This window comes from Nelusetta ayraudi, unplaced genomic scaffold (genome assembly GCF_046127955.1).
Source record: "Nelusetta ayraudi isolate G7.1 ecotype Tasmania unplaced genomic scaffold, CSIRO-AGI_Nayr_v1 ptg000048l, whole genome shotgun sequence".
Taxonomy (NCBI): Eukaryota; Metazoa; Chordata; class Actinopteri; order Tetraodontiformes; family Monacanthidae; genus Nelusetta; species Nelusetta ayraudi.
Genome location: NW_027466098.1, coordinates 5,629,633 through 5,655,000, shown reverse-complemented (window position 1 = coordinate 5,655,000; position 25,368 = coordinate 5,629,633). Strand labels below are relative to the sequence as shown.

Genomic DNA, 25,368 nt, shown 5'->3' with positions numbered 1-25,368 from the left:
GTGTCGTCCGATTGGGGGGGGAGGGGGGGGAGATTGGGGTTTGGGGGTGCTAAGTTTTTAAAGGACGTTTCCTGAAATGTGTGTGTGTGTGTGTGTGTGTGTGTGTGTGTGTGTGTACCTCAACCTCGGCATTTCCGTTGTTCGATATTAACACTGTCACAGACGTTTTTCTTTCGCGGGGGGGCGGGGGGGGTTGGCGGAGGAGGGGTAAAGCTACGCTGACGGACCGTGTGAAGCGATGAGGTAGTACATGACTCGTGTTCTTTTTCCCAGGTGTCGGGATCAAAAAAAAAGAAAAGAAAAAAACAAGATACCAAATTTCGACATCAATGTTGGCGTCAAGTGTGGCGCCCCGACGAGACGAGATACCTACGGATATTTTCTTTTTCTTTTTTTTTCCTTCTATTTTTTGGGCTCCATCAACACGTCTCCTCAGTCAGTCGTTGGCCTTAAAAATTTTTTTACAACGTGGCTTTGTTACATTTAGTCCGACTCCTCCCCAGACTCTGGTCATGTGATTCAGAGTGGAAAATGCGCACGGCGATCCAACACTGGGCCTCACCGACGGACATTCAGAGACGTTCGTGCGGCCGAGTGCGGTGGCGAGGGTTGGCCAGCAGGTGGTGGTAGAGGTGTTGGAGGAGGCGGACGAGGAGGGAAGGTGTAGTTTCGCCAGGCTCGGCCAAAGTGCCACTTTAGTGCTTTCACCGGAGCTCCGGAGACGAGACGTCGCACTGACCGTCGTCGTTGTCGTCGTCGTCGTGTGTACAAAGTGCTCTGACTCCAGACGGGAGGGACCGGCCGCGGTTCCACCCGAGTCCGACTCAGGTCCGGACCGATCCAAATCAGGTCCGACTCGGGTCCAGACTGGTCCGACTCGGGTCCAGACTGGTCTAAATCGGGTCCAGCTGGTCTAAATCGGGTCCAACTTGGGTCCAGACTGGTCCAAATTGGGTCCAACATTGGTCCAACTTGGGTCCGACTTCCCGTCTTCCAGTCATTCGGGGGAGAGGAAGGAACTCTTCGGGATGATTCGGCGCTTCCTGCCCAGTGCGGGCAGCAGGGGGCGGCAGTGAGCGCGTGTGAAGCGCCGGCAGCTGGAAGACGAGGGGGTCTGGCTGGGAAGGGGTTGGGGGGGAACGGGGTGGTGGTGGTGGTGGTGGTGGTGGTGGGGGGGGAGGTGTCACTGGAGAACGCAGTACTTTTTGTAGTCGGACTCAAAGTCCTCGTCCATGCTACTGGTGTCGGCCATCTTCTTGCCGTCGATCTTTGGCAGGAACTTGGAGTAGTTGACGCCCTGCTTCTCGTAGAAGAGGATGTAGGCCGAGTCGGTGTCGATCTCCTCCGAGTGCACTTCCTGCACGGGCACAAACAAAGAGGACAGGAGTCTTGGAACTGCTGCAACAACATGACTGGGAAAGACTTGTGGATATTCACTTTCTCACTGGGCTGCACCTTCGCTCACTTTGCTGCTATGTTACTTTATGTTGGGGGTTTTTTCATCGCAGCATTGTGCTGATTTGTGTTCCGATTACGCGTGATTTACTCCAAAAACAGCGCGAAACAGAAAATGACAGCAGGATGTTGGTCTTCAGCAATAACCAAGAACAAACCATACTAATCCCATCTGCTTCCATCTGCTTCTACTCATCAAAAAAAAAAAAAAACTCAGACCAAGAGTCTGTTTACATTTTGATGTTTGGTTTCACTGATGTTATATTATAAAGTTATTTTTCACAGCCTTTCAAATTATTATTTTACAGCAGTAAACAAAGTGAATGTTTGATAAGAGGAGGCATCGTTTGCTGATGCAGTGCGTACAAGTATACGCTATCTGGATATTACAATAACTGTATGATTATGTTAAGAGTTAAATTATTTATTAAACAAATGCGTACACAGTAGCAGGCTGCCACAAATGATGGATTGTTACATCTCAAGTGTTTCTCCTAAATGCCTCATCCGAGCAGAGCAATAGTGGTGACTATATATATACTGTACTGTAATAGTGGTATACTGTACCAGCGGTCCTTCTGTCTGCACTGGGCTGTCTAGAATTCAACAGGTTCCCTTTTCATGTGTCTGACCACTGTAGCACATACAGGATACCGGTACGACGTGATGAAGTAATGTCTCACCTTACAGCTACTGTCATTATAACAGTACCACTTCTTATTGGGGTTTTTGGCATACGTCACATAGTGGCCTCCTCCCATGATTCCAGAATGGCACTGCGAGGGAGAGGGAGGGGCAACAGCGTTTAGTGTCAGACTATCAGGCCGGTCGGCCAGTCAGTTCCCCGCTGGTGCACGTGAGCCTTACTGATATTGCATAGAGGTTGTAGATGGCGTCCAGGCAGAGGTCGTCCCGGTGCTGCTGCAGCAGCGGCGGCGGCTGCTGCTGCTCCTGCTCCGTGCTGCTCTCCACGCTGCAGTCCGAGCTCGGCCCGTTGCTGCCGCTGTCGCCGTTCATCAGCACCACGTCGCAGTGGCTGCTGGACGCCTCGGTGCTGCACGTCGACTCCGACGCCACCCCCTCGCCGCCGCCCAGGTGCTCGGCGCCGCCGTCGCCCTCGGCCAGGGACTCGCTCTCGGAGTTGGCGGCCCCGTCCAGGTTCTCCTTGCTGCTGGAGAGCCGGGGCTTGCTGCCCAGCTGGGGCAGGCGCAGCCGGGCCGGCCTGCGGCCACCGCTGCCCATCTTGGGGCTGCCGGAGGGGCTGCTGGTCCGGCTGAGGGAGGGGGCCGACTTTCTGCTGGAGGCAGGGGACGCTGTTGAGACAAGAGTCACAGGTTAACGCATCCCCACTGTGCAAGAGGTTTAGTCCAGGCGTGGGCAAACTGCGGCCCGGGGGCCACATGCGGCCCGTTAAGCTTTTTAATCTGGCCCGCCGAAACTTGAAGAATTTATTTTAAAAGTAAGTAAGTAATAAAAAGTCTGTATTTCATCCATTTTTTCAGTGTTTTAAGATTCACTTCAATCAAGAGCTAAATACCGTGGGCCTTCAAAGACACATTTTGTTGTAACTTTTGCTTTTGTTCATTTTCAATCAACATTGAAGCACAAGTTTTAGTATTTTTCCTCCAATGAGGTGGGTCACCAAAACACTTGATCCATCTGCTGCTGCTCCAGCCCCTCTGTCAAATCTTAGAACACATTGTGGCCCACCAGTCAAAAGGTTTGTCGAACTCTGGTTTCTAGCGTCGGGGTGCACGTCACGGAAGGAAAAAATGCAAACGAAGCCTCTTCTGTTCCACTGCCTGCTCTGGTTTTACATTAAAAGGTTTTTTCCATTTCATCTGATGGAGTTTGATTTTACCACAACAGCTAAAGAAGCATTTCTCAACTGGTGGGTCGCCGAGCTGTTTTGTTTGGGTCGCGGCTTCATGGGCTTCCCCACTGACGCCCCATTCATTTAAAAAAAAAAAAAAGGGGGGGATTTTAAAATATTTAGAGATAAAATATTGGGTATTTATTTTACAAGACACACTATTAATTTACTACATGACAGAAAGTGGGCCAGCGTTCATCAGGAAAAAACTGTGGGTCCTGAGACTCCACCAGTTGCGAAAATAAAATATTAAAAGACAAAATATAAAACTTTCTGCTTTACCTTTTTTGACAGTGAAAACCCCAAAATGTAAACCCTGACCCTTCACAAAAAGGTGAAGCGTTATGTTTTCATTTTTTCCCTATAAACTCAACTGAACTGGAGGAGCTTGCATGTTGAACCGGAACCAAATGTACACCCACAAATCTGCCCGAACGGGCTTCTGATGACTTTCAGTTTGGGGCTCGGCCCTGTGAACTGTACCTTTAGGAAGGTTGCAGAAGCCTGCTGGGGCAGAGATGGAGGACAGGTTGTCCTCTCCCACCCGCACCAGGTCCTCGCTCTCGCTCTGCGAGTGGAGACACTGCTGCTCCGTGTCCCTGGGCGCCAGGAAGGCGCTGGGGTCGAAGCTCTCCCTCGGGAACTTGACTATCTTCTGCGACTTGATCCAGCGGCCGTTCACGAACTGGAAGCGCTTCAGGTGGACGATCTGAGGGTGAGAGCATGGCACGCGTGCGGTTGGTATGCAACCAGAATCTGCGTGGGAGGTGACACCCACCCACCCACCCTTCCGCCCAGAGGAGGAACCTCGCGCCGCCTACCAGGATGGGCGGCAGCCTCCAGAGGTCCAGCTTCTTGGTGGCCAGCCGGTGCGTCTTGCACTTTGAGCAGTAGTAGAGCTCGTCCTCCCCCAGCTCCTCCTCGCTGGTGAAGGCCTTCAGACAGCTGTCCAGGCTGATGGGCTCAGCCTGGGCCCGGCGAGACTGCTCCACACTGCAGTGCTCCTCCACAATCTGCCGGGAGACCAGCATTAGGACATTAAGGCGCAACGTGTACTCAGAAAATGTATGAAGTTAAGTTAAACCTGCGTTGTTTTAACGCACATACTAAGTTTTAATGTCACTTTATATGGCAATGCAACTTTTGCGAGCTGGCTGAATCTCTTGGGGTACAAATCAACTTTTAAATAATTTGTCAAAAAAAATGTTTTCAAGTGGATATTGATAAATTGTCAAATTGAAAAGTTCAGGCAATATTTTCATGATTGAGGTTTTATGAGGTTACAAAAGGGAAAACGAGACAAGAAAGTGGTGATGCAAAGTATTCAGCTGAGAAGCTTCACTACATGACACCTGCTACCTGTACGCACTGTAAAGCGCTTTGTGAGTTCATCCACGAAAAGCGCTTCATAAATAAATGACATGCTGACTTACAGCAGATATTTTGTTTGACGTCAATCTGTAGCCAGGTTAGCCGACCATGAAGTGGCTTACACTTCAACCAGTCACACTATGAACTGCACCAGATTTATTATCTGGAAATTATCATCATCATCATCATCATCATCATCATCATCATCATCATCATCATCCTCACCATCAAACCGAAGGTCTTAGGTGGTGTTTACTTTGATTGTGTAACTGAGAGCTACTTCATGGGTCCTGAGCCGTATGAAGGGCTACCAGTTTGCTAGATTCTCCTGAAATAACAAACTCTCTGAGTTATATATTATTATTAATGATACTTATCTATGTGAAGACACTTATCGAGCTCATGAGTTCTCAATAATTATCAGAAATGACTTAAAATTGAATTTTAGACGCAGCTCGACGAGCTGTGCAATTTTTTCCAACGGGTCTGCGGGCTCCTCATGAGGTCCTTGGGGGCGACCTGGTGCCCGCAGGCACCACGTTGGTGACCCCTGGTGTAACATTTTAAAAAGACAGACGAGGTAAAATCACTGCAAGTCTAAAAGGAGGTCACAAGGAGGAGAGTAAATGCTGTGTACTGTGATACTGTGTGGTTGCAGCGCCACCTGCCTACATAACCAGCTCGTTACTAGTTTATTTGAAACTTTTTCAGTGAAGCAGTCAGCAACTCGGTGCTTTCGGCTCGAAGCTCAATATTTAGTTCGGTGGTGTGCTGAGCAGGAAAATTGAAAACATAAATTCACAATATTTTCCCAAAACAACAACTCAGCTCTGCTGGTCCGTCTAGAGTGCTTTTACAAGCCATGGTTAAGATCTATTTCTTGTGCTGTTGTGTGTGTGTTTTGTGTATTTACCCTCTCCTGGGAGGTCTGGTAGCGGAGATGCAGGGCAGTGGGGTCCCAGTCCACAGCGATATAAGCATTTCCTACAGAGGCCCTGTCCTCCGTGCACTCTATTGTGCAACCCCGGCAGAACCTTAAAAAACGCACGCAGGCAGATTGTGTAAAAAAACAAAAAACAAACTAACTCGAACAAACACGTTCATCCACACTAGTGTACACCCCTCAACTTGTCTCACCTGTACCAGGGACACCAGGCACACAGGTTGCCGTCCTTGCCAACGACCCGTAAGGTGAAGGGGTACTGGTAGCCCATACTGTCATCACTGCAGATTTAAAACAAAGCAAAAAGACCTATTCTATGACTTCAGCGCGTGGATAACTTCACGAAAACGCCTTTTCCAGTGCAGTGGAGACACTCCCAGTGTGGAATGTTGGGAATATTTGTTCTTAACAAGACATAAGAAACAAATCAAGCTTGAAATAGCAGAGGTTAAACAGCACTGACGCCTGACTGGAGGATCTTATCAGGCCATTACTAATGTTGTGGACTGACATTACAGACACATGACAAGTCTTCAAGAGAGGACATACTAATAATAATAATAATAATAATGATAATAATAATAATAATAATACATTTCATTTATTCAAGTACTTATCATTAAAAATCTATATATACATCAGAAGCTTTACACATTGATCTTCAACCCAAGGCAACTATGGCCACATTTGGTATCACAGATAGACAATATACAACATTAAGGAAAAATTACAAAAACATAATTGCTTTTACGACACTGCTTGCACGTAGAAGAATATTATTACATTGGAAATCTAAAAATCCTCCTAAAGTTTCTTTGTGGTTTAGTGACTTGACACAATTCATTCAATTAGAAAAAATAAAATACACTCTCAGAGGATCCAAGGAAAAATTCTTCTCTGTCTGGGATCCGGTTTTGAAACATCTTCTGAAACTCAAAAATGTACCCACTTGACACCCATTTAGCTGTCATCTTGTATCCATGTTGATGTTTATTATTGAATTCCATGTTAACGTTATCTCTTTGAGTGCACAGCCTGTCTTGACGAGCTCAGGCAATTGTTTGCTTACTCTATTTTTATTTATTTACTTTTGCCTTTCCTTCTCTTTTTTTTATTTTTATTTCATTTATTTATTTTTATTTTTTCATATTTATCTCATTTATTCATACATTCCTTGTCGATTGGTGTCCCAACATGTTCTTGTTGGTGGGGGCGGGGGGTCAAAATACAAAAATAAGCATTGTAACGCCTGTATATGTATATCTATGTTCCATATTGCTGATGCTGAATAAAAAGATTATTAAAAAAAAAAAAAAAAAAAAAAAAAAAATCTAAATATACAGTGTGTGTGTTTGTGTGTGTGTGTGTGTGTGTGTGTGTGTGTGTATACATATATATATATATATATATATATATATATATACATACATACATACATACATACATACATACATACATACATATATATATATATATATATATATATATATATATATATATATATGTATAAATTCATAAATTTGTATGCGTTTATGAGGTTCTTATTGTCACACAGAAAAAAGCTTTCCATTAATAATATGCTTAAATTATTTTCAGCTTCTGCTGCTAATATTGAAGACGCGAAGGCTGCCGTTGCGCCTTGAAAGAAAAGAAAAACAAAAAAACACAAACACAAACAGATGCCAAAGTCGTCTCACCAGTCCTGCGCGTGGTTGCTGGCCTCCTGCGGGGGCAGCGGGCTCGCCAGTCGGGACACCTGGATCCAGATGGCGTCATACAGGTCTTTCTTACTGGTGTGGACGGTGCACGGGACGATGAGTGGCATGCCAAACAGACTGGGCCGGTTCTTTTGGGACGACAGGAAGTAGAGCTCTGTCCGCATCTGGCGAGACAAACACAAGCGTGCAAGTTAGGATTGTTTTTACATACTGTATATATATATATATATATATATATGAATTTTATGTCTTTTCTTTCATTCCCATGACTATTGACATTGCAGGTTCTCACTGAAGGCATCAAAACTACGTATGAACACACATGGAATTATGTAGGAAACAATCAAAGTGTCAAATAACTCAATCACGTTTTACCGTATTTTCCGGACTACAAGCCGCTACTTTTTCCCCACGCTTTGAACCATGTGTCTTATGCAAAGGTGCGGCTTTTCTGTGGATTTTACTTCACCCGCCAGGGGGCGCTTTGGCAGGAGGTGCAAAAACGAATGCAGAGGAGGAAGACGAACGGTGACAGGTGGTTTCGGTTCCAGTGCGCATGAAGAAAAAGTGCCAGCGGTTCGACGTGTGTTCAGTGTGTTCAGTGTGTTCAGTGCGCAACTTTTCTGTTTTGGCTCTCGTCTGTATGTTCTCTTGTCTTCATGCGCTCCGGTGCGTCGCTGCCTCGAGTTCTGGTCCGACTCCATACCAATTACCCGAGGTGACCAGCGGGACCCCGCAAACAGGATCCACGGTGCGAGTCCAGAGTCGCAGGCTCACAGCCGCTGACCTGATCCGCTCCGCGGACCCGTTTCCTGACGAAACACCGTCGGCGTATAGTCCAGTGCGGCTTGTATATGTACACATTTGTTTTTTTTCCCCTAAATTTAGCTGGTGAGGCTTATATTCAGGTGCGCTTTATTAATTATTTATTTATTATTTATTCAAATTCTTCAAAATAGCCACCTTTCATAAAAAAAACATATTTAGAGTTATTAGTGTTTGATATCTATTTGCAGTGGGGTTTTTTTTTAAATTGCATAAGAAGGTGTGTCCAAACTTTTGACTGGTGGTGTGTATGTATATACACTACCAGTCAAAAGTTTGAGGTCACTGACTCAGTTCTGCATTCAACTCCATTGTAACCAGTTTTATGAAATAATGATCTTGAATGCTCTGCAATCATTGTGAGTGCACGAAAATCAGTCAAGACGTGCTTAACAAGTATGAACATTTCAGTGTTGAATGAAAACTATTTCCAATGTCTAACTAAAAGTGATTGAGAGAATCCCAAGTGTGCAAAATGAATCTGTGTGAACACACTAAAAGTCGGCTGTTTTAAGGAGCCGTAACCGATGATGCTTGGTTTCCGTTTTCATGGTTTAGCACAACACAACTAAGTGTGATTATAATACAAAGCTTGTTTTTTTTTTAGAAATGTTCCCCTTTTTTTTTCTTTTTTAGCAATTTTAAATTCAACTTATGTAATGATATATTGCACGCTTGATATTCATTCTCTAAAATCACATTCAATGAGACATTCAAGGCCATCCCATAATGTGTTCAGCACATCCTGACTGATTTCCCTGCACCTGTATCTGGATCTGTACCAGTGATCTAAAATATATATATTATATATATATATAAACACACACACACACACGCACGCACGCACGCACGCACGCATATGTATGTCCAGTACACAGAGCTCTCACCATCTTCCTGTGCATGGCGATGATGTATCCAATGAAGGGGCTATCCTGCACGGGCGTGACATGTCCGTTGGCTACCCCATTGGGCAGGGGGGTGTCAGGGCTGCACGGCACTACGGTGCTGGGACCCCCGTTGGGGATCAGGACGGGCTTGTTGGCCGGACTCTGATCGCCTGCGCAGCCGTTGGCGATCGGGGTGACGTCTGTCAGGAGCGAAGACGGCGGGAGAGGTGTTTGGTTAGAGGTCGGCCCGAGCAGGAGGAGAGGGGAGAGGGCAGAAGAGGGCGGGAGCGGGCGCACCTGTTAGCGTCGGCGAGCTCACTGACGTGGGGGAACCGGGCACGGGAATCTCAAAGGCGCACAGGAAGCCGTTGACAGACAGCCGGACCTTCTGGTTATCCTGGGGGAAGTTCTGAAAGCAAGGCACGTGGATGTCAGCGTATGGCAAGCTTTTTAACAGAGGGGCCGGAGCAGGAGCAGATGGATGGAGTGTTTTGGTGATATACATGATGGGATAAGTAGAAAACCCGTGCTTTGATGCCAATTGAAAATGAACAAAAGCGTGACAATAAAATGTGTGTCTATGAAGCCCCACGGCATTTAGCTCTTTACTGAAATGGCTCTTCAAACACTGGGAAAACTGATGAAAAACAGCTATTTTATGACTTATTTTACTGTTAATATAAATTCTTCAAGTTCGGCGGGCCGGATTAAAAAGCTAAACGGGCCGCATGTGGCCGCAGAGCGAGGCACTATTCAAACAGCAGCCAGCGCACAGGCTGACATCATCAATCTACTCAGACACACTGATCTGACAAACATACTGTACAGCCAACACTGACATTCTCTGACAAGATGATGGCGTTACTGCGCATCCGGTTCGCCCAAGTGCAATGACATTACTACTCAGTCCATTTGGAGCCGACTGGCTTAAAACACTGCAGTTGTGCAACCAGTTGAAATTCAGGGCTCTCGTCGCCGGTTGGTGACCTCAGCCAAAAGCATCTCGATGGGCGGCTGCCATCTAGGACAAGGAAACTCCATCCGATTGGCCAGGTACAATGGCACGCAAAGTGTGCCAAGCTCGGTTGAGTTGAAATACTTTTACATTGATACTCTATGACATTTTGGCACGCCGTTACCTTTTGTTTTATTAGTCCAATAATTTACAAAATAAAATAAAAAACAAAGCAAAAGAAAGACAACTGTATTACAAAATTGACAGCAAATAAACAAAAAAAAGATGCGCAAAGTGTCGATTAACTTAAGCCATCGCCTCAGGAAATGCAGTATTTTGAACCACAACGAGTTACTATGACATGTACTTGGCAAATTAGGTCTTCAGCAGACATGAGATGTTTTGGGGCAGCAATGCTCACGACACCTGAATCTTTTCCACACAAGCCGTTTAAATTTCTGCCAAGTCACTGAACCACAAATAGAAACAAAGAAAATGCCCGGTTTGTGCCACGCAACAGCCACCACATGAGATATTTAGACTAATCCAATCAAGCTCCTGTTCTTGGCAGCCAACCCCAGTTGTGGCTTAAATCCAGACATAACACTGAATTTGCATTCAAACACAGGGTCCTCGAAAGCAGATTGCGAGGCTCATTCCGTCTCGTCACTGCTCAAAGGTTTACGCAACCAATGCAACAGTTGGAGGCGATCATTGTGTTTTATGGTATTTGTGCGCACTGTCAGAATGTGTATTAAACAAAAGACGCATCAGGGAGAAATGCTATTTTCAGGTTTTCACAAAATCCAACTGCCACTGAAGTCATGCAGACAAGAACAAAACTGTAGACTTAAAAAAAATAAAAGCATACAGGTAGTGATAATTTAGGAGTTTCCTCAATTGCAGATATGATTAACTGTTAAAAGGTTGTAATGACGTTTTGAGCAGAAAGCCCGGAGCAATTCACCTCCATTATTCATGAGAAAACATTTAACGCCGTAGCGCAAACAAAACGTGCTTGCAACATTCAAAAGAAATAAATTGTAGCCTGCTAACTTGCATTCATAATGACACTGATTTGCGCAAATGTACAACAGAGGGAAAAAAAAAAAGGTTTTCTGACACCCTTGAAACTTCAGTCAATCCCTATTATTGACATTAAATATTTACCACAGTTTCGAATCAATTTGTCATCTGGCTGCAGCATCCACTCCTGAGCTGGATGGAAGAGTGCACGTGCAGCAGTGGGGGGTGGGGGGTGGGGGGTCAGTGTTGGTGACTGCACTGAAATAAACTGCACTTTGAGACTGAAGACTGATTCTTAGCGCAATACAGCGCATCATGAATACATGAGGGGCGTCCAAAAACTTTTTTCCACTATCCTATTGTCACTTCTTTTTCCGATCCAGTTGTGGCCCAGGATGGTTAAGCGTGTTTGAACGTGGTTCACAACACCTGCAAACGTGGGGGAAGCGATCGAATCTGCATCGTCCATTCCCGTGTGTTTTTCCACCTGCACCTCAAACTGTCCACCAGCCACCAATTAACTCAGGGCAGACGGTAAAACCGGAGCTATGAATGAAGAGTGAAGCCCTACCTTGATGTTGGAGGTGTGGACCTCAGCCAGGAGGATCTGCTCCGGCTTCAGGCTGCACAGTTCGCTCAGCTGCTTCTTCAGGCCCGTGTACTTCTCGTCCATGTTCAACCTCAGGCCGTATCGCACGGGAGTGGTCCCGTCCAGCTTGATGACTGTGGACGCAACACCGCTGGTTGAGTTTCCCCGCTAAAGCGCAGGAAATTGTTTTACAAGAGGCGGTCAGCAGGGACTCGGTACCTGTGATCTCCAGGTGCATGGAGCTGTCCATGGGCAGCGGCAGGGACAGGAAGTTGAAGGGGTCGAAGCGGGCGCTGATGTGTCCGCACGTCTTGCACTTCACCTGGGACTTGAGCTGGCCGTGGAAGAGGTCCACCACGATGGAGCGGTTCCTCCGCAGGTGGTTCTCCCACGCCTGCGGCGGCGGACACACAAACACGAGACGGCGCCGGCGCTTACAACAGGATCCTTGCGGTCGCCGACGGTGGGCGGCCGCGGCTCGGGCCGCCCGCTAATCGGAAGGTCGGCGGTTCGATTCCCCGGGCAAGTAGGCTAAACCCAACAAAATGTGCAAATCATTGGCCTCCTGTGTGGCGGCAGCCACAATGAATAGACTAGAAAAGTGCTGTTTATGACCACGTTACTGGACCAGTCTGGACTCCGGTGGAGCAGCCCTGTGCTGTAAATGATGCAGCAAAACTCTGAAAGTGATGTGGTAACAAACGTTTAGCATTAGTAAAGTGTCACAAAGTATTCTATGATCATTGATAACACATTGCACCAACTTTAATACACACTTTAATACAAGTAATTAAACTGCATTTACTCACAGTTTTTGTTACTTTTCCAAGCACATCTTTTACTTTTTAATTGTGTATTTATTCTTAATAAATTATAGATCAAGGTTAGGGACGGCTAGATAACCCTAACAGCACACACTCTTTTCATTAAATATGATGAAAAAATGTTAATGTTCAAATATTAAAAAGTGTGAGGAGAAAAAAATCTGGTCTTTGTCGAAACCTCTAGTGTCATCAATTGCTTGCTGCAGATCGGTGGTGGAATTACGGACTGGTGGTCCGAAGCCACCATGGGGGGTCAGTATAACAGCCCAGAGGCAGGACGAGCTAAACTAAACCATACCAAACCACAACTGACGACGCCAGAACCTCTTTCTGTTTGGCTCATCTCCCTCTCACACTGACGCACCACAGGTGCTTTCACGGAGGCAGGGTGAAATATGAGGCTTTCAAGGAGTCGGGAATAAAGAGAAACCCCATTTGCCTTTCATCGCTGTGTTAAGCTGTAACTATCCTGTGAACAGACTGCAGCGGCAAATTATAGACTTCCTCGCTGCCTTTAGCTCTGCTGTTGCTCAGAGACACGCCTCTGCTTCGTCTCTCATCGACAACTTTCTCCACGCGCAAACACATTTGATGTTTTTTTTTTTCCCCCTCCGTCAGCATGGGGCTGTTTATTACAACCATGAGATAGGCAATAAAGGAGGTGGATCTCCCGTTTGAGGAGAGCTAATAAAACTTGGGATCAGAGAACAGGGCCCTGCTGCTACAAAGTGTTCATCCGATGCTGGAAAAGGATACGCTGAATTCAGACTGTGCGGTGGAAACGAGGCTGGGCTGGAGCTACATGGTGCGAGTGGCTTCATGTCACTTTATTTTCTCTAACGCGACACACACCAGATTTCCAAGCAGGCAAAAGTGAACATTCGCTAGCAATGCAAATCACATGTCATTGAAAACACAGCAGCAGTCCATTTGAATGAACCCATTAGACTTGATAACCGTACATCCATCGTGCTAATGCGCTCACTTTGTTCTCTGATGCAACACCTTATATTTTATTTGATAGAACTAGAAAAGTGCTAAATAAATCCAATCCATTGTAATTATTAACTAAATTGCAACTTAACTAAAAAGGAATGTGACTGCCTTGGCCGGCAGCTATTTTATTTATTTTTTGTTTATTTTGCTGTTTTTATTTACATTTTTTGTATAATGATTTCTTGGGATAAAGGTGCAGATTAAAGAATACGATTATTCTTCTCTCTGCTCCCTTTCATTCAAGATTCAGGGAACCTTTTTATCACATTAAATCGATCTTTTCTTTTACAAATGAATGAATTAAAGAATTAATTGTGTTAAATGAATTAGTTAACGTTATGAAGGTTTTGCAGTTTTGGTTAAAGGTCCAGGGAGGAAAAGGAAAAGCTACAATTCATCAGTAAAGCAGCGTGTGCGTCGTTACCTCGAAGGCCACCTCCCAGTCGGGCCGCCCGTCGCTGTCCTCCAGCTCCACGTAGGGCTTCTCATGGACTCTGTTCAGGTCTTCATGGAGGCCGTCCAGCAGGAAGGCCAGCAGCTCCTGCGAGTCCTGCTGCTGGAAGCCGTTGAAGCGCGGGGCGTACTTGGCTATCGTCCACTGCAGAGCAAAAACCAACATGCGTCACCAGTTCTAATGCGACGTCTCCCCAGAGCTCTCTCGCGCAGCGGCGCCGGCCGGAAGGTTTCGCGGATCGGTCGCCTACCCGCAGTTTGAGCGGAGCCACGTTCTTCTGGGTCCCGCTCCACAGCTCCATCACCAGGTCGCCGTAACACTTGGCCATGTGGCCCCGCATCCCGATGGGGTTGGTCCTGTACGTTCGCAAGACATGGGAGCGTCAGGGCCACGCTTCCGGAAGGGAAAGGGGTTAGGACGGTCGTTGCCTTGAACGTCACCTGTTGAGCTCGTAAAGGTGTCTCCCGGAGATGAAATATTCCGTGAGGGGCTTGGTGTTGCTCACGCACTGGATGCTGGAGTTCATGAAGCAGGTGTTGCCCAGGTTGCTGAGGCCAGTGGCACCTTTCTCGGTGGGAACTGGTGAGAACACAGTCAGAGCACTGCTGTCACACTTGCCTACAAAAATGTCAAGTGACATTCATGAGAAGCCTCCACATGTATTGTAGAGAAAATGTTTGGTTCTGCTCTTAATCTAAGCTAACTGTTTATCATAACTTGCATTTTCAGTCGGTTGTGATCAATTCATAAGGTATAAGGTTCATTCATTCATTCATTCATTCATCTTCTATACATGCTTATTCCTATTCAGAGGGTCTGCTGGAGCCTATCCCAGCTGTCTTAGGGCGAAGGCAGGGTGACATCCTGGACAAGTCGCCAGTTCATCGCAGGGCCACATAGAAACAGACAACCATTCACACTCACATGCACACCTACGGACAATTTAGACAATTCAGTTCAAATGACCGCACATGCATGTTTTTGGGAGTGTGGGAGGAAGCCGGAGAACCCGGAGAGAACCCACGCAGACACAGGGAGAACATGCAAACTCCACACAGAAAGGTCCCAGGTCCGGGCCCCGGAATCGAACCCACGACCTTCTTGCTGTGAGGCGGCAGCGCTAACCACTGCGCCAAACAAAATGATCCTAAGATAACTATTTTAAGAAGTGTATTTTTGCTTTTTGTTCCTCTCTCTTGAAGGAATAATTCAGAAAATTAAATCTGTGTCATAAAAAGACCAAACCAACAGTTTTGCAGATTTGGTTTGAATATATAAATAATATAAAATTCCGTCAATTACAAGCAGAACAGACTGGCAAATAAATGTATCCTGTTCTTCCTAAGAGACTTTATTTGTACACAGCCACAGCCTCCCACAACAAAATCACGAGATGGCTGAAAGACCATGAGGGTGGCCTGTTACCTCCCTGCTTTGCAGTCAGATGTATGAAGGGTTCTAGATCACCACATGCTGCCGCTCACCTTTGTGTCTGTCCATCTTACTGCTGTTGGCGATGAAAGACATCTCCTCAGGCCAGCTCATGTCCTTGTTCCTCACTGTGGAGACACACAGATACATTTGAGTGACTAAACAGACGAGTTACTTTACTTTTGGAGCACTCACATTGACAGGTTGATGTTTTTTATAAAGACAACAAATTAGAATAAAACGTTATCAGTCCAAAGATTGACTGACTAATTTATTTGCACAGGACAGAGTTTCCCAAAAATCCAGGCACTGAGAGAAGTGATTCATGTTCTGTACCTTCGATGACCAGCTGCTGCTCATCTTGAATTTTCAGGCTCTCCAGCGTGTGGTCTTCATCGTCCAGGAGAGTGAGGTAGGTCTGAGGAACCATAGATAGAAGCCAAGCTCAGCCTCTACTGGAACTTTGAGGCGCAATTCCAAACTACAATTCCAGAGCTAAACATTTTGAACGGCTGCAGCCGTTGAAAATAGTTGCACCTTGTTAACAAAACCAACATATCTCACTCTTGCCTTTCAAGCTCTTCTTCACGCAATGGACTTGTTGAGTGGAATCGATTAGGAACAGCCACTCTTGCCAGATATGACTTAGATATACACCACCGCTCTGAAGTTTCAGATCACTGACGGATTTCAGCATTGAACTCCATTATCAGCAGCCTCATGAAATAATCTACTGGAATGCTTCAACAGGATGTGCTGAACACATTATGGGATGGCTTTGACAGTTGTTGCCTTGAATGTCACATTGAATGTGATTTTAGAGAATGAATATCAAGTGTGCAATATATAATTACAGAAGTTGAATGCTTTAAAATTGCTAAAAAAAAAAGAAAAAAAGAAAGAAAAAGAAAAAAGAAAAAGAAAGGGAACATTTCTAAAAACAAGCTTTGTATTATAATCACACTTAGTTGTGTTGTGCTAAACCATAAAAACGGAAACCAAGCATCATGGGTTACGGCTCCTTAAAACCGCCGACTTTTACTGTGTTCACACAGATTCATTTTGCACACTTGGGATTCTCTCAATCACTTTTAGTTAGACATTGGAAATAGTTTTCATTCAACACTGAAATGTTCATATACTTGTTAAGCACGTCTTGACAGATTTTAGTGCACAATGATTGCAGAGCATTCAAGACCATTATTTCATAAAACTGGTTACAATGGAGTTGAATGCAGAACTGAGTCAGTGACCTCAAACTTTTGAAGGGTAGTGTATACAGCTCAAAACAAAAACAACAGCCAACAGATGAATGAAAAACATGATAGGGGTAAACACATGAAGAGAGGGTCCAAGGACTGGGCCCTGAGGGACACCGTACAGACGAGCTAGTTGCTTTTAGAGAAAATCCAATGGATCGATCAAAAGCTTTGTCCGGCTTTTCAATCCACTGAGAAATAACATTCTTCTTTGAAAACAAAGTACTACACACACTCTCTTTCTTCTCTCCACTTTCCACATATTCTGTGTCAGCCCACCTCACTGTTGTAGAGCCAGAGTCTCATGTCCTCCTCCTTGATGCGGAGCCTTTGGGACAGGTACAGGTGGATGTCCTTGATGGTGCCCATGCGGCTGAAGCAGCCCGTGTAGGCGAGCATCCTCTTCAGGGGAGCGTTGGGAGACGGCACGCTTCCCGCTGAGGATCAAAAGCACGGAAACGTTCACAAACACAACACAACACACGCACGCAATTTATTCCTCCACAAACAGGAGGCAAAAATTGATCAGTGCACTTCGGCGACGTTCTCGGGTGGGGTGGGGTGGGGGACCGGAGATTAGTTGTAAGGAAGCAGCAAGAAAGGATTTGATTGTTGAATCATTTCAGTGCAGTTTGATTGGTGGATCGATTTAGTGGATTTTAATCAAATTAATAGATTAATCAAATACAAACCTAAGACTATTAGTCCTGTTATATATGTGTTCAGAAACACCACTAGGCTAAAAACAAATTTTAAAGTAATTAATTGAAACAAGCTGTTTCAACATCTATGCATTAATCCTTTCATCGGGTCCGTCTTCACAGCTTTGCTATTTGAACATGGAATTATGTGAACTTTGAAGACAATGTTCCGTATATGCTCAAAATTACCATGACTTGAGATTAAAATAATCCAGCGATGTTATTAATGCCGATAGTCAGCATTTATGACTAACTAGCTTTGTTCACTTGGTCCAAGAAATATAAAAAAAAAATGGGTCCCAAGAAATATATATTAAAAAAAGAAGGTACAATTCTAGCAAGTGTTTCTATTGATAACGAAAAAAATATGCATTGAAGAGACTGGCACCTATATTCAGCATCTTAATGCACTGAAGTATAATAGTTGAGTACAAATAGAATAAACAAGTATGGCCACGTCGGCCCAACCCCAAGCCTTCAATATAATGCTAAAGGTCTCCTTCGTGACTGACCAATATAATAATCTGTAAAAGTCATAGACTTGCTTGACTGCTCTGCTATAATCTACAGTAAATATGCTGCACAATCAGGTCCTTGAGTGCCAGAGGATATTGCTGACACACCACTGCTCAGATGAGTCATGGTAGAACCAAACGCTCCATTGACAGACTACAATGTGGTGACTGAACTTGATGACGTTGCTTCAACTCGGGATCCGTTTTCTCTCCATTACTAAAACATCTCATGTTAAAAAAAAAAGACATGACAGCAGTGCGCCAATGGCTCGTTCACAGCAGAGTATTGCGAGGCTTGATCTGCTATTTGGTTTGTATTGTGGGCATTCAACCGGGATTGAATGGGAATGTATGTGAAGTGAAATGGCTCGGTTGACAGCTTTTAACTTCTAACTACAACCAAGTGACACGATCGAGCTGATGCTAAACTGCTCAACTGAATCAAGTTAAATGTTGTCTGTCATAACACACGTGTCATATCTGTCTGAATAACACTCCAGATGGAACGTTGCATATACCCATGTGGTATCTTTCCCGTCTCCATAAGGGAAAAGAGCTTCCAGACGACAGCTGGGAGGAGGAGCGTGACTGACAGAATGTTTTGTCACATTCAAGCCAGGAAGACAAAAACAATCAACGAAAACCTACCACACAGTAATTGCAAAGAGTAAACTTGCATGACTACTGTTGATCAGCAGGCTGTGAAAGGTGGAAGGTCACTGGGAGACTGGTTCCCTGATTTAAACTGAGTGGTCACGTCAGATTCTGGAGAGATCACTCGGAACAAATCAGACGTGAGGTTTACTTTGAGATGGATCAATTCTATGATGTTTTAGACATACTTTACTGTTTGTACACTACTCCACACTGCCACTTTATGTTTTAACCATTATTTGCCTTAGTACTATTGACTTCTGCAGTACTGTTTTATCCTTTCATATTTTGCATTTTATTTTACATTCAATTTAGATTTTTTTTATGATTAATATTTACTGTAGAACTGTGGGGGGGTTTGAGAGACACAATTTAAATTCTCTCTATGTCCTACACATACTGCAGGATCGAAAATAAAGCTACCTTGAACCTTGCAAGGTTAAGAATCATGACCACTATTATTTCTTTCATCAAATTAGACAAAGGTGATGAAGGTTTAACAAGTTAAAGTACACAGGTGCTACAGCCAATACCTAAGCCACGCTTCCTATGTTTTATTAGAGTGAAATTAACACATTTTGTATGACCTCGAGCGCAAATTCCATCCTGCAGGTGAAAATGCATCTCCCAGAAAGGCTGTTTCAAATAATGATTCTGCGACACAAGTCTGCAGGAGCGTCACAAATTCGACACCTAAAAGCATTTTTGTTCTGACTAAAACACTTCACTCAGGATGTTGCACCCACACACATATGGCACTGGATAAAACTCATATAATGAATAAAAACTTGTGACTTGTGCTTTGACGAAGGCAAATTAAGAAGCGCCCGGAACTTAACGGAATAAAGACAACAACTCAGTTGTACACACGCGATTAAAGTGATCAGCATTTTATAATCTCGTTTACCCATTTTTCTTCAGGGCAATAAGAAGTATACCCATCACATCTAGCGTCAAATAGCAAAGTCTGTGAGGACAGAAGAGGTTTGATTGGTTGCACTTGTCACTGCAGAGCACAACCGCAGCCGGATCAGCGCCAATTTAGTAGGATTACGGGGAGGTTTTTGCGGGTAGCTGGCCGTCACGTGGGAGCGCCAGTCTTGCTGCAGGCTTACGTTACCTCTCGGTTGGGGCATATACGTTGGGAACATTCGCAGGCTGGTCATACCCATATTGACCCAGATGTTGGACTGAGGGGTGCGCGTTGCCGGCTGCTGGCGGAGGAAGAGGAGGTAGCGGGGGAAGAGCTCCAGCTCTGCCTGGCCTGTCTTGCTCTCCAAGATGACCTGCAGAGAGAAAAAAAATGAAAAAATAACAAATCCAGATGCTTTTTCTTTTATTACAAAGGTTGTTTTAAAAATTCTTTTTTTTTTTTTTTTTTTTTTTTTTTTTTTTTTTGGACAAACCCACAGTCCAAGTGCTGAGGGTTTAGTCTGAGGCGCGGCAACGCCCACCTTCACCAGCAATCTTTGCGCTTGTTTAGTCTCAATTGAAATCCAAATGACAAATTCCACTGCAGCCTAAATATTTCGAAAACCTGCCTGACGGACGACCACACCTGAGCTGGTTTTAAAACCTCGTAATCATCGCTGCGAAGGCCATCGGAAACCGAGCATTTCTTTTCTTTTCTTCGTCTCATGCGATTTTTGACATTGAATATTTAAAGGTCCACAGTGTCAAATTTGGCTTGATTTATGAATTTTATATTGGTAAAAGCTTAATATACATACAATATAAATGTATACTCACAGTACAATAAAAGCCATTTGGTTTTGCAATCCATCTCAAATCTCTCTCTCTCTCTGTCTCTCTCTCTCTCTCTCTGTATGTCTGTATATATATACAGACATACATACATATGCATGTTTTATTTTATTTTTTGTTTTGTTTTGTTGTTTAGTTGATGTATGGTAGTATACGTATGTAATAATTGTGGTGGTAATTGTGATGTCTGTAATTTTGTCATTGAAAATGTAATAAAAATATTTGAATATAAACACATACATAAGCATATATGTGTATATATCTACCATCTTGCACCACCATATTTCCAGGTGGAAGCCTGGTGTGGACAATCCAGGTTGCCCCACAGCGCGTTTCGTATTTAGGGTGAATACGTGCATCCTCAAATAAACCAATGAAGAAGAAGGTGGATGCGGTATCAAGGTTTGGGTGCACAGACCACTGTAGTTCACTGGCAAGCCCAGGAGAAGGTGATAGAGTGAAAGAGCGTTGCAAACTAAAATGTAACCACTTCATGTTGCTGTTTCCTCTTCAAAATCTCCAAATATTACACACTTAACCTTTAAATATTTAATTGGACATCTTTAACATCTGCTCTTTTATATTTGCACATTGGCCAAGAGGCAAGACAGAGGCAAAACATTCTTCTCTCTGTGACATAAAGGCGACCATTGCCGCTCGTGCCACACTTGGTGTCACATTCGTGAGCTGCTGAGCTGATGCGCGTCGCCGCACTCACCGGTCGCGGCAGGCTGAGGTTGGCACCGTACCAGTGGTACAGCGCCCTCCACACAGGCTCTGGTACGATCTCAAAGTCTCTACCGGGCACCAGCTGCAGGGAGCGCTTGACTCTGCCACCTTCCATGGTGAGCGTGGGGGCCTGGAGGGACAAAAGGAGAAAAAAAAAAGTTCTTCACAATTCACACACAACAATTTGCACGAGAGACCATCCATCGGCTTGAATTACACGTAATAGGCAGAAAGCCCATCCTGATTCTATGCGCAGCCTGCTGTCATTAGAACAAATTGCAGAGATAAAGACAAAGAGACAGGAAACACCATCTGCTCCCCGAGAGCCTTGGCTGTCACATGAAAACCTTTTTTTCCCCTCCCAAGTCGAAACCACAAATCGGTTCTTGTGTCAAACCAGAGAGGAAGCCGACAAAAGGAGGAATTTTTTTTTGGAGGCTTCTTGTTGTGAATGAGATGGAGGGAAATGAGCCGGGGAAAATTTGCATTTGCCGTCTATCAAAAGGCCGGGAACACATCTGGCTTTTTACCGCACGGCTTTGTGCGGCGAGCCGGTCTATTTCTGAAAAGAGCGGAGCTTCAGTGAAGCAGATCCAGAGAGAGCTCGCCGGCGCTGAGACTCGGCACGACTGTCAGGTGTTCAGGAGAAGCCCGAAAAAAAGCTGTGAACGCGACGTGTGATCCTTGCTGCATAATAGTCTCCTGATGAGGGAGGATGGGGCTTCGCTTGTGCAAACATTAGGTTTACAAAGTCTGGGGTTTAAAATGGAAGTCTTTCGGATATTTAGTAGGAAAAGAACAAATTATTCCACATGCTGGTGAGACGCCAACACTATAATATATCATATTATATATTAAACATTTTATAATATGATATATTGTATTTATTTTATTTTTTTAACATTATAATAAAATAAATTGAAAATATTTTTTTATTATTTCATATATTATAATGCATTGTTTTGTATTATATTCCATTAGTCGTAACGTATAATTTTCATACTAGCGTTATAATTTGTAAAACATAATTTTTAAATCAATTTCTCAACAAATTCAAAACTTTGCAGTTGCTGAAAAGTGGCTTTTTATTGTACTGTATTTGTGTAAATCACCAAGCTGGAAACGCTTAGGTGATTTGTGTTTTCTCAAGTTAGATTTTAAATGTATAAACAACTCAAATCACAAGCTCATCAAATCAAAGTCGCAAAATGATATTCTGCAGGACAACTTTCAGACAGTCGAGCAGTAAACTGTGGAACTCAAATCCATCAGAAACAAAATCCACCTTAAGAGTTTAAGATCTTTACAAAACTAAAACCTGGTTAACAACAACACAAAATTGTACTCATCTGTAAATAGTGTGAATATTGTGTGAGAAAGTGAGAGAATGTGAAGATCTTAACATATAAATAAAATGATTGAAGTGTATGGTATGGTTTTTATAACTGATTTTATTGTACTTTAACTTTGTGGAAAAGCTCAACCAGGGACTTGGGTTGCACATTAGCATTAGTTAGGAACCTAGATATACAGTTAGACGGGCACGTCCTTGCCTTCATTGGTTCCGTGGTGACCATGGGCTGGTTGTCGATGGCTCCGGGTCTTTGTGCCACCAGCTGGGAGGGGAGGTGGCCGTTGGCTCCAGAAAAACACTGATTGTTGTTGTCTGAAATGTTGTGCTGACGTGCGAAACAGCTCTCTGTGGCAGAGGGAGCGACCTGCGGGCTCAGAGCTGCCGGGACAGAGTGGAAAATGTTTGATGAGACGGTGAATGAAAACACTTGACAAAAGCCAGGTGAGGTGAAAAGGTTTCGCAGTGCAAACAAAACAGGATACTGTATACGGGGCCAATCAACAAAAAAAAAAAAAGGTTTTGCTGACACAAACAAGCTGGACACTTTGTTTTGCGGGTGTGCAAAATGAATGATGGTCCGCCGCCCGTCACTTTGTACAACTTCGAGTGCATACAGTAAATGTGATGATACACACATTAATTATAAACCTTAAGAAGGTGATGTAAAATAACTCTGCTCAGCGGCACTTAAAAATAAATAAAGTTTATTTTGTATTTGAAATTCTTTCTTTCCGTTTCTGCTGTGAAGTGTGTTTGCTAACCTGTTTCTGTGGCCTCAGAGGCGCTGGACAAGGCATCAGGTGACCTCTCCTCAGTGGGGCTGCTTGGACTGTAGCTCCTCAGTCCAGTCAGGCGGTCAGGCGGTATCGGCTCCACACCGGCCGTCGGTGTTCGAAGCGAGCCAAGAATTGATGGCTGCTCCATCACGATGCCCTTGTGGTCCTGCGTAGGAAGAGGAGAAGCAGTGACTGGTCTGTGATTCGATGTGATTTGATTTGAAAGTATGTTTGGAGTCATGTGACGTGATGTGATTGTGTCCTTGTGGCAACACAACTTGGGACAGGGTTTCTGTACAATTGGAACTGTTAAGGCCAGACCAAAGCATGAGTTAACTAGCAATCTTTTGTGGACTGACTAAAATTTCAAATCAGGAGTGATTATTTTACACACAAGTCCAGCATAAAAACTACAGTATTTTGGACTGCACCTTCGCCTATCAACCATTAGTGAAAATTGTTATTTTTGTGGGGTTTTTTTTTTTCATTTATTTAATTAAATTAAGAAGAAGCTCCTGCACACTGTTCAGCTCTCTTACTCTTTATTGATAGTGCAACGTTTCGGTCAACAGACCTTCGTCAGGCATCACATCTTGTGTTTTCTTTACTGGAAATAAGAACTTTTTTCTCATCGTGAGAGAATAATGATGAAAATGCGCGCAACAGGGCTGACAACACAACAACTGCGTTAAAATTGTAAAAGAAAGAAAAATAATAATAATAATAATAACAATGTCTTGCAGATATCCACAGGCTCTTAAAATGTGCAGTTCCTTGGCACCACTCACGTATTTGACGTAGTCCCTCCACTGCTGCCACCACAGCATGGAGATGAGGAACCAGTTCTGACCTTGCTGCAGCCCATGTCTGCTCTCCCGCTCCAGCCAACCCCTGAACACACACACACACACACACACACACACACACAAAGTAGGAACATTTTTAGCTCAAACAACATGCCCTTGCACTTGCAACAGTAAGTACAAGTATTCGATAAAGTAGAGAGCTACAAACCTGATGATCTGGCCCTCTTCCTCTGGAGTGCCAGGCCGGAGGCCCAGGACAATGTGGCAAACCTGGATGAAGACAACAATGCACAAAACGCTGTCTGTATGTTGCCACTGACAGGCTTTCAAGCTGCAGCGCAAGGTGCACTCACCTGGAAAAGCAGATTTAAGAACTCATTGGCTAGAGCGCTCTTCACACTCCAGATCTGGTAGTCCTCCAGGGTCAGGTGACCCATCTGTTAATGCAACCAAAACATTGAGAGTTCAGCGTGGTTTTTCTCTTTCGACTCACGGCAGAGGGGATGAAAACTCAGGAAGGTGGTTAAGAGAAGAAAGCATTATAAAAACCAGCAGCAGGTGCACAGTCTAACATGATGGTGCCATTCTCTGAGCACAGGCTATAAAAATGACATCATCAGCAACAACAGAGAGGCACAGAGGTCAAAGGGCTATCCTCTTGACGGCTACATCAACAAACACTTTGCTGCAAGCTGTGCCTCACCTTGGTTGTGTCGTGCATCTGCAGGATTCCCTCTACGATGTCCGACACACTGCTGTTCAGTTCCTGCAAGCAAGAAAACAGAGGTTCTCACAGTGGGGAAAAGGGCAGTCATCTCGTGCTCAAAATAAGAACTGAAAAAAAAAAGACTAGAAATGATTGATTCAAACTTAAACATTAGCACTTGGAAGCACTGTGATGGGGGGAAAAAAAAGGAACCACCAGGTTCATGTGTACATCTCGGGACTTACAGGAAGTGTGTCTGTGCGATTGTCCTTCCACACCTCCAGCAAGGCCACCACCATTTCATGGAGCTCATCTCGAGACAAAACCCCATCACGGTCCACATCGAACACTTTGAAGCAAACTGAAAGAGGGAAAAGAGCGATGTGATAAACATGTTACCGCACTTTGTGTTTGTGATTCCACGTGTTTCCATTTCTGAAGTAATTTCAAGCTCCATTGGAAGTGCTGAGGGCATACGGAACCAAACAACACCTTCAGAAAACATGTTCCACACTCCTGTAACGGCCACAGAGGAGGAAATAGCCGGCAATCGTCGCGATAAAAAGGACCTGGGTGTGACCGTGGGGTTTATTCATCCGAGACCATTTCAAAGAATATGAGGTCTTACATTTCTGCCTCTCAGCAACAGGCCCCCTGCAGCAAGCCGACAGTCCACAGGAGATTTCTTTAAAGTCGATGTGATTGTCCCGATTCTCATCGAAGGCGTGAAATAAACCTGAGATGGAAAAAAAGAACA

The 25,368-nt window shown here is 44.4% G+C and overlaps 1 protein-coding gene across 2 annotated transcripts in view; it reads right to left on the bottom strand.

The window, feature by feature from the left end:
- Positions 1-30: 30 nt before the first annotated feature.
- The window catches only part of usp32 (ubiquitin specific peptidase 32), a 57,143-nt gene continuing 31,805 nt past the window's right edge, over positions 31-25,368 (bottom strand). Inside the window, exons 7-34 of one of the 2 annotated variants that reach the window (XM_076035862.1) lie at positions 25,240-25,347; positions 24,857-24,972; positions 24,609-24,671; positions 24,259-24,342; positions 24,114-24,175; positions 23,888-23,990; positions 23,085-23,265; positions 22,523-22,701; positions 20,959-21,099; positions 19,597-19,762; positions 16,886-17,043; positions 15,684-15,765; positions 15,401-15,475; positions 14,357-14,495; positions 14,167-14,272; positions 13,887-14,060; positions 11,862-12,036; positions 11,625-11,776; positions 9,370-9,481; positions 9,073-9,272; positions 7,340-7,524; positions 5,837-5,923; positions 5,613-5,733; positions 4,150-4,341; positions 3,812-4,037; positions 2,323-2,768; positions 2,139-2,231; positions 31-1,357 (exon numbers count right to left, since the gene is read on the bottom strand). In XM_076035862.1, the coding sequence (XP_075891977.1) occupies positions 1,184-1,357; positions 2,139-2,231; positions 2,323-2,768; positions 3,812-4,037; positions 4,150-4,341; positions 5,613-5,733; positions 5,837-5,923; positions 7,340-7,524; positions 9,073-9,272; positions 9,370-9,481; positions 11,625-11,776; positions 11,862-12,036; positions 13,887-14,060; positions 14,167-14,272; positions 14,357-14,495; positions 15,401-15,475; positions 15,684-15,765; positions 16,886-17,043; positions 19,597-19,762; positions 20,959-21,099; positions 22,523-22,701; positions 23,085-23,265; positions 23,888-23,990; positions 24,114-24,175; positions 24,259-24,342; positions 24,609-24,671; positions 24,857-24,972; positions 25,240-25,347 (4,100 nt within the window). In that variant the 3' untranslated portion in view covers positions 31-1,183. The remainder of the gene's footprint in view (positions 1,358-2,138; positions 2,232-2,322; positions 2,769-3,811; positions 4,038-4,149; positions 4,342-5,612; positions 5,734-5,836; positions 5,924-7,339; positions 7,525-9,072; positions 9,273-9,369; positions 9,482-11,624; positions 11,777-11,861; positions 12,037-13,886; positions 14,061-14,166; positions 14,273-14,356; positions 14,496-15,400; positions 15,476-15,683; positions 15,766-16,885; positions 17,044-19,596; positions 19,763-20,958; positions 21,100-22,522; positions 22,702-23,084; positions 23,266-23,887; positions 23,991-24,113; positions 24,176-24,258; positions 24,343-24,608; positions 24,672-24,856; positions 24,973-25,239; positions 25,348-25,368) is intronic. The other variant, XM_076035863.1, reaches the window with a different exon arrangement.